This window comes from Ranitomeya imitator, chromosome 6, assembly GCF_032444005.1.
Source record: "Ranitomeya imitator isolate aRanImi1 chromosome 6, aRanImi1.pri, whole genome shotgun sequence".
Classification (NCBI taxonomy): Eukaryota; Metazoa; Chordata; class Amphibia; order Anura; family Dendrobatidae; genus Ranitomeya; species Ranitomeya imitator.
The window spans coordinates 19,974,876-19,989,083 of record NC_091287.1 but is presented as its reverse complement, the minus strand read 5'-3'; the positions used below and the strand labels follow the sequence as shown (position 1 = coordinate 19,989,083).

At 41.4% G+C, this 14,208-nt stretch overlaps 1 protein-coding gene across 2 annotated transcripts in view; it reads right to left on the bottom strand.

Moving 5' to 3' along the window:
• The window catches only part of CTDSPL (CTD small phosphatase like), a 51,840-nt gene that overhangs the window by 3,391 nt on the left and 34,241 nt on the right, over nt 1-14,208 (bottom strand). For both annotated transcript variants that reach the window (XM_069729286.1, XM_069729285.1), the window contains 2 exons: nt 12,069-12,254; nt 1,533-3,445 (listed from right to left, as the gene is read on the bottom strand). In XM_069729286.1, coding sequence (XP_069585387.1) covers nt 3,320-3,445; nt 12,069-12,254 — 312 coding nt within the window. In that variant the 3' untranslated portion in view covers nt 1,533-3,319. The remainder of the gene's footprint in view (nt 1-1,532; nt 3,446-12,068; nt 12,255-14,208) is intronic.

Below are 14,208 nucleotides of genomic sequence, written 5' to 3'. Positions count from 1 at the left end.
TAAAAATAGATCAATGATCTATATTTAGCTTCATTTGCGGTGAGGCGCCCTCTGCTGGCTGTTCATAGATCGTGGGAAATTACCTAGAAAGCTCCCTGGCTCCCTGGCTTTCTAGGTAATTTCCCACGATCTATGAACAGCCAGCAGAGGGCGCCTCACCGCAAATGAAGCTAAATATAGATCATTGACCTATATTTAGCTTCATTCCCTGGGGTTTTGCAGCGAGGAGCAGCCTGCATTAGCACAGCTCCTTGCTGCAAAATGTTTTAACCCCTTCAGAAGGATTTACATCGTTGGACGTTACAGATCTGCGGAGGGTAAGTATATTGTTGGTTTATTATGTTTTTTTACTCACAGAACGAGGGTCTTCAGTGACTGGATTGGGTGTTGAATAAAATACTGCAACAACCATTGTTTTTATTTCATTAAAATAATTTTAAGAAATGTGTTTGTGTTTTATTTAACCCTTTACTAGTATTGGATTAATAATGGATAGGTGTCATAATTGACGCCTCTCCATTATTAATTAGGCTTAATGTCCCCTTACAATAGCAAGGTGGCATTAACCCTTCATTACCCCATATCCCACCGCTACACGGGAATGGGAAGAGAGTGGCCAAGTGCCAGAATAGGCGCATCTTCCAGATGTGCCTTTTCTGGGGTGGCTGGGGGCAGATATTTTTAGCCAGGGGGGGGCCAATAACCGTGGACCCTCTCCAGGCTATTAATATCTGCCCTCAGTCACTGGCTTTACTACTCTGGCGGAGAAAATTGCGCGGGAGCCCACGCCAATTTTTTCCGCCATTTAACCCTTTATTTTAAGAGCTAGAACGGCCAAATTTTGCAGATACACACTACTGACATTAGTAGTGTGGAATCTGCAAAAAAAATGGAGAGAAGACATGGTTTACTGTATGTAAACCATGTCTCAAATCATGTCGGGTTTTAGGAAGGAGAAGGAAAAAGCCGGTAATTGAATTACCGGCTCTCAAGCTGTCTAGCGCTGGAATAAATATTAATATATATACATATATGTGTCTCACTGACATATATATATATATATATACCTATTCTATGTGTACACATTTATTCTACCTATTCTACTGTAAGCTGTCAGTGTGATTTTACTGTACACCGCACTGAATTACCGGCTTTTCTCTCTAATATATGTGTCTACTGACACATATACACATATATATATATATATATATATATATATATATATATATATATATATATATATATATATATATATATATATATATATATATATATATACAGTATATATATATATTTTCTTTTCTTTTTGGGACACATGGATCACTTCTATAGCGGTATGTTGGTTTTGCTAGCCTGCGAGAAAACCACGCAGTACGGATGCCATACGGATTACATACGGAGGATGCCATGCGCAAAAAACGCTGACACACCCTGCCTACGGAGGAGCTACGGACCACTTTTTTCGGGACTTTTCAGCGTATTACGGCCGTAATATACGGACCGTATTGTTTTACGCTGTGTGTGACGCCGGCCTTATTCTTAGTCAACTCATTCTGCAGTCAGCAATAGAAAGCAAAGGATGCAACATTTAATGAAATCCAACTGCAAAAATGATTATTAGCCAATAGTACATTAATTTAGGTACAAATATAGTGAATTGGTCATTCTCCGTACTGAGGCATTTGTCGCCCCATGTCACCTGTGTGGATGGAGTGGTAGCAAGCATGAGACCACCACTACACTCACAGCTGTATATTTCTGTGGGGGTTGGGGCGCCCCCTTAATCTGCCCTCATCAGTCCGGCTGACTTCTCTCTAATGTGTGGAGTGGAGCCATTAACTCTTCATCTTTTTACCCAACATCCTGTGTCAAATAATAATCTACATTTATAAAAGTCAGGCCTCAAATATCCTGACACAGGGCTCCAACTCCCCCCCGCACAGAGTCTAATGACAAAATTGTACCTGCCAGAAGCCACCACTAGAGGGAGCTCACATTGAGACTGTATACAGTGAGCTCCCTCTAGTGGTGGCTTCAGGAAGGCAAATATTTTATGTAGTGGAATTGAAACTCTGTATCAAAAGATTAAAAAAAAAAAACTATATGGTAGACATTTCCTTTAAGGCGTCGGTCAATTGGGAGACTTTTTAAATGTCAGTCCATCTAATTGACAGCGGCAGACCGCATAAGAGATGGACGCAACCTAGTGTTCTTCTGGACGGCAGCTTGAGAGTTAAAATTGGAAAGTAGTGCTACGAAAAGGGTCCGTGCCCCTCCCCTTTCCCCCCCCAAAAGCAGAAATCTGGAGCATTGAATACATAGAAGCAACAAATATTTAGCTTTATAGGCAGAAAAAAAGAAAAAAAAACACACACACAAAACCCAATAAAAATGTACACCAGCCATGACCCAACTGTTAATGGGATGGTAGGGAGGGGGAAATGTAGCAAATTGCTCCAAAGTGACAGATGTGGAGGGGAAAAAAAAAGAAAAAAAAAATCCGAGATATGCAAATAAAAAAAAAAAATCAGAATAGTGTTGTAACCACATGCGGCCAGTACAGGCCTGTAGGGCGAGGAGCCGAGTGTCATGACTGTTCTTTATATATAAAGTTTTGTTCGCTTTCGCTAGACAGTAAAAAGAGAAAAAAAGAGAACAGATTCGTAAAGTTTTGTTTTCTAGTTTGTGTTATAAAATGTTTTTTTTTTTTTTTTTTTTTTTTTTTTTAAGTCAAACATTTGTAAAGGCACTTCATTCTGTAGAGAAGGGGGGGGGGAACAAAAAGTCACAAAGTCACCCTCCCCAGGACAGGTCAACTGCCCCAAAGGATGGAGGCGCGGGGACAGGTCTGCATAGTAGATGTGGACGGGCCACATCGCCAGCGATAACCAAGCGTTGAGCAGGGCAGGAGGATACATCCGTTGGGACATTTTTAAACATTTGGTGTTTTTTGTTATTTTTGTCTTTTTTTTTTATTATAAAAGCCTGAAAAGTTCTTATTCATTGTATGAAAATTAGTGAAAAGCATTTTCTAAAAATATTTAGCTTTTTTTTGCACTTCCAAGTCCATCAAAAACAACCTTAAAAAAAAAAAAAAAAATTTTTGCCCCAATGCAGACAGCCTCTTTTTTTAGAAATGGCGGAATAGGGGGTGGGGGTCTTCATCGCCGTTAGACCCTGCTGGGTAGAACAATGGCGTCGCCCTCTTCCGCCGTGGCACCAGATGAGTCTTCCTTCAAGCATTTACCGCAAAAGTGGAGAAGCAAAGAGGGGAAAGCGGGCGTCCGAATGAAAGCACTCGAGGGGGGCTCCATAAGGGCTACCTATTGCAGAGTTTATGAAGCATGTTGTAAATGTTCTCTTCTTTACTCAACCCTTCAAAGAAAGGAATCAGATCGAGCAATTCTGTGTCCGACATGTCATCAAACCAAGACTGCACCGGCACCTAGCGGAGGAGGGGGAAAAAAAAAAAAGCATATTATTATTATTATTATAACAACAACAACAACAACAACAACAACAACAACAACAACAACAACAACAACAAAAACTGCATTATACAATAGAAATAAATAGTGGTTAAAATATTTAAAAAAAAAAAAAAAAAAAAGCAAGATATATAAGCAAGTAGAAATAAAACAGAAAAAAGATATATAATTAGTAATAAACAGTATAAGAAATAGCAAAAATTTGTAAAAAAAATATAATAGTTAAATCACACAAATACATTTTATACATTTAGTAATAAACAGCATACATAGCAATAATTAATAAAAATATTGATATTAATGATAAAATATACGGTATATACCAGTAATCAGTGCTATTAAAATAGTATAAATGCCAATAGTAAAATATATGACTATTAGTAAGATACAGTGGGTACGGAAAGTATTCAGACCTCTTTAAGTTTTTCACTCTGTTTCATTGCAGCCATTTGGTAAATTCAAAAACGTTCATTTTTTCTCATTAATGTACACTCTGCACCCCATCTTGACAGAAAAAAATAACAAATGTAGAAATTTTTGAAAATTTAATAAAAGAGAAAAACTGAAATATCACATGGTCATAAGTATTCAGTCCCTTTGCTCAGACACTCATATGTAAGTCACATGTTGTCCATTTCCTTGTGATCCTCCTTGAGATGGTTCTACTCCTTCATTGATTTGGAGCGGCGCACACCTGTCTATATAAGACCTGACAGCTCACAGTGTGTGTCAGACCAAATGAGGATCATGAGGCCAAAGGAACCGGCCAAGGAGCTCAGAGACAGAATTGTGGCAAGGCACAGATCTGGCCAAGGTTACAGCAGAATGTCTGCAGTACTCAAGGTTCCTAAGAGCACAGTGGCCTCCATAATCCTTAAATAGAAGAAGTTTGGGACCACCAGAAGTCTTCCTAGACCTGGCCGTCCAGCCAAACTGAGCAATCGTGGGAGAAGAGCCTTGGTGAGAGGTGAAGAAGAACCCCAAGATCACTGTGGCTGAGCTCCAGAGATGCAGCAGGGAGATGGGAGAAAGTTCCACAAAGTCACCTATCACTGCAGCCCTCCACCAGTCAGGCCTTTATGGCAGAGTGGCCCGACGGAAGCCTCTCATCATTGCAAGACATATGAAAGCCACATAGAGTTTGCTAAAAAAACACATGAAGGACTCCCAGACTATGAGAAATAAGATTGGTCTGATTAGATGAAGATAGACCTTTTTGGTGATAATTCTAATAGCTATGTGTGGAGAAAACCAGGCACTGCTCATCACCTGCCCAATACAATCCCTACAGTGAAACATGGTGGTGGCAGCATCATGCTATGGGGGTGCTCATCAGCTGCAGGGACAGGATGACAGGTTGTCATTGAAGGAAACATGAATGCGGCCAAGTACAGAGATATCCTGGATGAAAACCTCTTCCAGAGTGCTCTGGACCTCAGACTTGGCCAAAGGTTCACCTTCCAACAAGACAATGACCCTAAGCACACAGCTAAAATAACAAAGGAGCGGCTTCAGAACAACTCTGTGACCATTCCTGACCGGCCCAGCCAGAGCCCTGACCTAAACCCAATGGAGCATCTCTGGAGAGACCTGAAAATGGCCGTCCACCAACGTTCACCATCCAACCTGACGGAACTGGAGAGGATCTGCAAGGAAGAATGGCCGAGGATCCCCAAATCCAGGTGTGAAAAACTTGTTGCATCTTTCCCAAGAAGACTCATGGCTGTACGAGCTCAAAAGGGGCTTCTACCCAATACTGAGCAAAGGGGCTGAAGACTTATGACCATGGGAGATTTCAGTTTTCTTTTTTAAAAGAATTTGCAAAAATATCTACATTTGTTTTTTTAGTCAAGATGGGGTGCAGTGTACATTAACCCCTTCATGAACTTGGGATTTTCAGTTTTTCGCTCCCCTCCTTCCCAGAGCCATAACTTTTTTATTTTTCCATCAATTTGGCCATGTGAGGGCTTATTTTTTGTGAAACAAGTTGTACTTTTGAAAGACATCATTGGTTTTAGCATGTCATGTACTAGAAAAGGGGGAAAAAATTACAAGTGCGGTGAAATTGCAAAAAAAGTGCAATCCCACACTTGTTTTTTGTTTGGCTATTTTGCTAGGTTCACCAAATGCTAAAACTAACCTGCCATTATGATTCTCCAGGTCAGTACGAGTTCATAGACATCTAACATGTCTAGGGTAATTTTTATCTAAGTGGTGAAAAAAATTTTCCAAACTTTGCTAAAAAAAAAAAAAAAAAGTGCCATTTTCCGAGACCCGTAGAGTCTCCATTTTTCATGATCTGGGGTCGGTTGAGGGCTTATTTTTTGCGTGCCGAGCTGGCGTTTTTAATGATACTATTTTGGTGCAGATACGTTCTTTTGATTGCTCGTTATTGCATTTTAATGCAATGTCGTGGCGACCAAAAAAACGTAATTCTGGCGTTTTGAATTTTTTTCTCATTACACCGTTTAGCGATCAGGTTAATCCTTTTTTTAATTGATAGATCGGGCGATTCTGAATGCGGCGATACCAAATATGTGTAGATTTGATTTTTTTTTATTGATTTATTTTGATTGGGGCTAAAGGGGGGTGATTAAAACTTTTATATTTTTTTTTTTTTTTTTTTTTTTTTTTTTTTACACATTTTTTTTAAACATTTTTTTTTTTTTTGCCATGCTTCAATAGCCTCTATGGGAGGCTAGAAGCTGCCATATCTCGATCACCTCTGCTACATAGCCGGCTTGCTATGAGCGCCGACCACAGGGTGGCACTCACCGCTAGCGGGGATCAGTAACCATAGAGGTCTCAAGGACCTCTATGGTAACCATCCTGACGCATCGCCGACCCCCGATCATGTGACGGGGGTCGGCGATGCGCTCATTTCCGGCCGGAAGCGCTGGTTAAATGCCGCTGTCAGCGTTTGACAGCGGCATTTAACTAGTTAATAGCAGTCGGTGAATTGCGATTTCACCCGCCGCTATTGTGGGCACATGTCAGCTGTTCAAAACAGCTGACGTGTCCCGGCTTTGATGCGGGCTCACCGCCGGAGCCCTGCATCAAAGCGGGGGATCTGACCTCGGGCGTACTATCCAGTCCGAGGTCAGAAAGGGGTTAATGAGGGGGAAAAAAATTATTTATTTTTTTAAATTTACCAAATGGCTGCAATGAAACAAAGAGTGAAAAATGTAAAGGGGTCTGAATGCTTTCCGTACCCACTGTATAATTTTGCTACTTGTACAGTTTAACAGTAAATTTCTGCTGCTAAAAAAAAAAAAAAAAAACAACAGTATAAAAAAGCAACAACTATATTTATTAAAATCACATAATAGTAATAAAAAACTGCATATTTAGCAATAATAGTTGTAAAAATATCTAAAAGAAAAGTATATAATTTGTACTAATAAAAACAGTATATAGCCATAAAAAAATAGTAAAGAATTATGCAACAATCATAAAAATACAGATTTTATGCGTTTTATTTGTGTATTCGTAAAAATGGTCTAAAAAAATTAAAACCATTAATAAAAGTGGTAGTAACGCTAAAGTTAATAGCAGCAATAATGATAGATAGTAACAACAAGGTCCTAATGTAAAATGTGTTATATTATTGTATAAAGTGGTGTGAGGTGGATGAAAGAAATATATTTATATATATATATTTTTTTCTTTGTGGTTCCCATGCTGAAGTGTCCGGTGAGAAGGGACAGACACTTTCCTGTGTAATTTTTTAATTGATACTTAACCCCTTTACCCCCAAGGGTGGTTTGCACGTTAATGACCAGGCCAATTTTTACAATTCTGACCACTGTCCCTTTATGAGGTTATAACTCCGAAACGCTTCAACGGATCCTGGTGATTCTGACATTGTTTTCTCGTGACATATTGTACTTCATGATAGTGGTAAAATTTCTTTGATAGTACCTGCGTTTATTTGTGAAAAAAACGGAAATTTGGCGAAAATTTTGAAAATTTCGCAATTTTCAAACTTTGAATTTTTATGCAATTAAATCACAGAGATATGTCACACAAAATACTTAATAAGTAACATTTCCCACATGTCTCCTTTACATCAGCATAATTTTGGAACCAATTTTTTTTTTTGTTAGGGAGTTATAAGGGTGAAAAGTTGACCAGCAATTTCTCATTTTTACAACACCATTTTTTTTTAGGGACCACGTCTCATTTGAAGTCATTTTGAGGGGTCTATATGATAGAAAATGCCCAAGTGTGACACCATTCTAAAAACTGCACCCCTCAAGGTGCTCAAAACCACATTCAAGAAGTTTATTAACCCTTCAGGTGTTTAATAGGAATTTTTGGAATGTTTAAATAAAAATGAACATTTAACTTTTTTACACAAAAAATTTACTTCAGCTCCAATTTGTTTTATTTTACCAAGGGTAACAGGAGAAATTGGACCCAAAAAGTTGTTGTCCAATTTGTCCTGAGTACGCTGATACCCCATATGTGGCAGTAAACCACTGTTTGGGCGCATGGGAGAGCTCGGAAGGGAAGGAGCGCTATTTGACTTTTCAATGCAAACTTGACAGGAATTGAGATGGGACGCCATGTTGCGTTTGGAGAGCCACTGATGTGCCTAAACATTGAAACCCCCCACAAGTGACACCATTTTGGAAAGTAGACCCCCTAAGGAACTTATCTGGATGTGTGGTGAGCACTTTGACCCACCAAGTGCTTCACAGAAGTTTATAATGCAGAACCGTAAAAATAAAAAATCATATTTTTTCACAAAAATTATATTTTTGCCCCCAATTTTTTATTTTTCCAAGGGTAAGAGAAGAAATTGGACCTCAAAAGTTGTTGTCCAATTTGTCCCGAGTACGCTGATACCCCATATGTGGCAGTAAACCACTGTTTGGGCGCATGGGAGAGCTCGGAAGGGAAGGAGCGCCGTTTGACTTTTCAATGCAAAATTGACAGGAATGGAGATGGGACGCCATGTTGCGTTTGGAGAGCCACTGATGTGCCTAAACATTGAAACCCCCCACAAGTGACACCATTTTGGAAAGTAGACCCCCTAAGGAACTTATCTGGATGTGTGGTGAGCACTTTGACCCACCAAGGGCTTCACAGAAGTTTATAATGCAGAGCCATAAAAATAAAACAAAATTTTTTTCCCACAAAAATTATTTTTTAGCCCCCAGTTTTGTATTTTCCCTAGGGTAAGAGGAGAAATTGGACCACAAAAGTTGTTGTCCAATTTGTCCTGAGTACGCTGATACCCCATATGTGGGGGGGAACCACCGTTTGGGCGCATGGGAGGGTTCGGAAGGGAAGGAGCGCCATTTGGAATGCAGACTTAGATGGAATGGTCTGCAGGCGTCACATTGCGTTTGCAGAGCCCCTAATGTACCTAAACAGTAGAAACCCCCCACAAGTGACACCATTTTGGAAAGTAGACCCCCTAAGGAACTCATCTTGATGTGTTGTGAGAGCTTTGAACCCCCAAGTATTTCACTACAGTTTATAACGCAGAGCCATGCAAATAAAAAATATTTTTTTTTCCACAAAAATTATATTTTAGCCCCCAGTTTTGTATTTTTCCAAGGTTAGCAGGAGAAATTGGACCCTAAATGTTGTTGTCCAATTTGTCCTGAGTACGCTGATACCCGATATGTGGGGGGGAACCACCGTTTGGGCGCATGGGAGGGCTCGGAAGGGAAGGAGCATCATTTGGAATGCAGACTTAGATGGATTGGTCTGCAGGCGTCACATTGCGTTTGCAGAGCCCCTAATGTACCTAAACAGTAGAAACCCCCCACAAGTGACCCCATATTGGAAACTAGACCCCTCAATGAACTTATCTAGATGTGTTGTGAGAACTTTGAACCCCCAAGTGTTTCACTACAGTTTATAACGCAGAGCCGTGAAAATAAAAAATCTTTTTGTTTTCCCACAAAAATTATTTTTTAGCCCCCAGTTTTGTATTTTCCCAAGGGTAACAGGAGAAATTGGTCCACAAAAGTTGTTGTCCAATTTGTCCTGAGTACGCTGATACCCGATATGTGGGGGGGAACCACCGTTTGGGCGCATGGGAGGGCTCGGAAGGGAAGGAGCATCATTTGGAATGCAGACTTAGATGGATTGGTCTGCAGGCGTCACATTGCGTTTGCAGAGCCCCTAATGTACCTAAACAGTAGAAACCCCCCACAAGTGACCCCATATTGGAAACTAGACCCCTCAATGAACTTATCTAGATGTGTTGTGAGAACTTTGAACCCCCAAGTGTTTCACTACAGTTTATAACGCAGAGCCGTGAAAATAAAAAATCTTTTTGTTTTCCCACAAAAATTATTTTTTAGCCCCCAGTTTTGTATTTTCCCAAGGGTAACAGGAGAAATTGGTCCACAAAAGTTGTTGTCCAATTTGTCCTGAGTACGCTGATACCCCATATGTTGGGGTAAACCCCTGTTTGGGCACACAGGAGAGCTCGGAAGGGAAGGAGCACTGTTTTACTTTTTCAACGCAGAATTGGCTGGAATTGAGATCGGACGCCATGTCGTGTTTGGAGAGCCCCTGATGTGCCGAAACAGTGGAAACCCCCCAATTATAACTGAAACCCTAATCTAAACACACCCCTAACCCTAATTCCAACGGTAACCCTAACCACACCTCTAACCCTGACACACCCCTAACCCTAATCCCAACCCTATTCCCAACTGTAAATGTAATCTAAACCCTAACCCTAACTTTAGCCCCAACCCTAACTGTAGCCCCAACCCTAACCCTAACCCTAATCCTAGCCCTAACCCTAGCCCTAACCCTAACCCTAGCCCTAACCCTAGCCCTAACCCTAGCCCTAGCCCTAACCCTAGCCCTAACCCTAGCCCTAACCCTAGCCCTAACCCTAGCCCTAACCCTAGCCCTAACCCTAGCCCTAGCCCTAACCCTAGCCCTAACCCTAGCCCTAATGGGAAAATGGAAATAAATACATTTTTTTTTATTTTTCCCTAACTAAGGGGGTGATGAAGGGGGGTTTGATTTACTTTTATAGCGAGTTTTTTAGCGGATTTTTATGATTGGCAGCCGTCACACACTGAAAGACCCTTTTTATTGCAAAAAATATTTTTTGCAATACCACATTTTGAGAGCTATAATTTTTCCATATTTTGGTCCACAGAGTCATGTGAGGTCTTGTTTTTTGCGGGACGAGTTGACGTTTTTATTGAAAACATTTTTGGGCACGTGACATTTTTTTATCGCTTTTTATTCCGATTTTTGTGAGGAAGAATGACCAAAAGCCAGCTATTCATGAATTTCTATTGGGGGAGGCGTTTATACCGTTCCGCGTTTGGTAAAATTGATAAATCAGTTTTATTCTTCGGGTCAGTACGATTACAGCGATACCTCATTTATATCATTTTTTTATGGTTTGGTGCTTTTATACGATAAAAACTATTTTACAGAAAAAATAATTATTTTTGCATCGCTTTATTCTCAGGACTATAACTTTTTTATTTTTTTGCTGATGATGCTGTATGGCGGCTCTTTTTTTGCGGGACAATATGACGCTTTCAGCGGTACCATGGTTATTTATATCTGTCCTTTTGATCGCGTGTTATTCCACTTTTTGTTCGGCGGTATGATAATAAAGCGTTGTTTTTTGCCTCGTTTTTTTTTTTTTTTTCTTACGGTGTTTACTGAAGGGGTTAACTAGTGGGCCAGTTTTATAGGTCGGGCCGTTACGGACGCGGCGATACTAAATATGTGTACTTTTATTGGTTTTTTTTTTTTATTTAGATGAAGAAATGTATTTATGGGAATAATATTTTTTTTTTTTTTTCATTATTTTGGAATATTTTTTTTTATTTTTTTTACACATTTGGAAATTTTTTTTTTTACTTTTTTACTTTGTCCCAGGGGGGGACATCACAGATCAGTGATCTGACAGTTTGCACAGCACTCTGTCAGATCACTGATCTGATAGGAGTGCAGGCTGCTTCACAGTGCCTGCTCTGAGCAGGCTCTGTGAAGCCACCTCCCTCCCTGCAGGACCCGGATCCGCGGCCATCTTGGATCCGGGGCTCGAGCAGGGAGGGAGGTGAGGAGACCCTCGCAGCAACGCGATCACATCGCGTTGCTGCGGGGGGCTCAGGGAAGCCCGCAGGGAGCCCCCTCCCTGCGCAATGCTTCCCTGTACCGCCGGCACATCGCGATCATCTTTGATCGCGGTGTGCCAGGGGTTAATGTGCCGGGGGCGGTCCGTGACCGCTCCTGGCACATAGTGCCGGATGTCAGCTGCGATAAGCAGCTGACACCCGGCCGCGATCGGCCGCGCTCCCCCCGTGAGCGCGGCCGATCGGCTATGACGTACTATCCCGTCCAGGGTCAGATAAGCCCAGGGCACCTCGACGGGATAGTACGTCTAAGGTCACAGAGGGGTTAAAGGCCTGTTACCAGGACAAAAGTCACCAGTTTTTGCTCCAATTTTGTTCTCACTGCTCCACTATTTCATTTTATTTTTTTGTTTGGTGGATTTATGTAAAAAAACAATAATACCTGACTCGGTTCTAGAGATGTCAGCCATTTTATTCAGTGTTTACAAGGGGCTGCTCTTACCGCGTTTTCGGGATGGAAGATGTACGATGCCGGCGAGTTGTCCACGATGATGACTTTGTTCAGTTCTCTTCCCAGGCGGCTCAAGTCTTTCACGTAGTTTCCCCTGTGGAACACGCAGGATTCTCGGAAGAGCCGCGCCTTGAAGACGCCCCACGGGTCCAGCAGGTCGGCCACCGGGTCGGCGTACTGAGCGAGAGGCGGAAAGGAAAAAGGAAATAAAACGAGATGAAAACGGCCTTCTCTGCAGGCTACTGTTCTCTGTTATCAGCCACTTCCTGCCAGGACTGTAGATGTCCTCCGCTGGGATGAGAGGACTCCTCCGTAAAACCTCCGCACATTTATGGCATCTTGTACGACGCAATAATAAAAAGCAGAATGGTTTAATGCAACTGCCGAAAATACTGCGTCCAGTCCCTAAAGGGGACCTGAAAAGTCCTTCACACACAGCTCGGTATCCTGCTGCTCCTCCTGGAAACACAGACAATGGGGCGTTACCGGACGGGGGTCTGCATCCCCCCCAACAGTATAGGGTCAGCATTAACCGGACGGCGCAGGGACGCACCACATTACTCATAACACCCAATTCCTAGATTTCCCAGAGGAATAACACAATGTAGTGTTCGAAAAATAAAAATGCCATTACATGGGGAATGCAGGGATTTACTAAGCCTACGGGAGAATCATTTTTATTTATTTATTTTTTTAACACAACTTCTTTACATTGTGTCGTCTCCATGTTATTCCTCCTGGAAATGTAAGAATAAATTGCCTACAGGGGGTCACCACTTGTGAGGGAGCGAGAAAACGCCCCTGCAAAGTCCAATTAGTGCTGACGGCATTAACCCTTGCCCCACCGACTGGTAACACCCCCGTGGTTTATTTCCAGGAGGAACAACTGAGGTGCGGAACACGGCAACATTAATAGATTTTCTATAACTGGGATAGAGGTCACATGATTGCTCTCAGAGTTTCTGATTGGCTGAGGGGGCTCCAGATTTATCGGATTATCCGGCGCCCCATACTCTGTGACTGCTGGAAGTTGTAGTTCACTCACAGGGATGTATTGCACTTTAAGGTAATGTATCCATCTTTATTCCTTGTGGGGATTCAGACGCAACTAGAAATAGCATTTATACAATATAACAACATAAATCAGGAGATCCGACCATTACAAGAGGTTTATAACAAAAAAAAAAAAAACTAATCGAAGGGATAAAAGACTCCTCACCGCTTAGTCAAATCCTCTGCTTTGTGTCAGTGAATAATCAGCGCATGTCAATATAATCCTCCATAATACCGAGCGCTACAATGTGTCGGATTGGATACAACTGTAACAAACCCTCAGCTGTGATAAATGGTAAAAGTGTTTGTATGGGGAAACCCCCCTCAATAAAGACAAAAAAGACAAAACTGTCTGCTTCCTCCCAAAAATTAAAATGGAAATTTCACCTTGCTGCTCATACGAGAAGTTATTGGAGCTTTTTTGTTTTTAAAAGACGTTTTGAAAAACACCTGTTGGGGGAAGGGGGAAAAAAAAAAAAAAAAAAAAAAACTGCACGTCACCATGGAATCTGCTTCAAACTGTGCACTGTTCAACCCAAAAAAATGAGTCAGGGAAAAAGAAAAAAAAAAAAGTTTTCCAAAACAGCAACAGGAAACGAAAAAACTTGAAAGCTCCAATAAAACCCAAAACACTTTCCTGTAGCGGTTTCCACTATAAAAAGGAATTTTTGACTGCACCAGAAGCCTTTGTGTGAACACGGACTTCATTAGATCAACTTCAGTTTTACGTGCAGCTGAGCGACATTTTATCGTGTCCAAACAGATAAGAAAAAAAAATGGCGCCATTAGGGTCTTCATTCCATAAGAGCGCGTGGGTCGGCGGTCCGTCCTGTGCGATTGCGGTAAATTTATCAACACTACAACAAAGTCTCCATGTAAGAGATTAACAATAAGTGGTTTCCAACCCTTCTCCCCCCCAAACAGCGCCTCTCTAGTCCACAGTTTATGCCTGGTATTGCAACCGTTTATCACCCAAGTCAAACAACACCAGTCACAAACCCTGGACAGGAGCGGTGCAATTCTTTAGAAAGGGAACTGGGGAAAAAAAAAAAGCATTTTCTCAAATTTCGTAACCTCC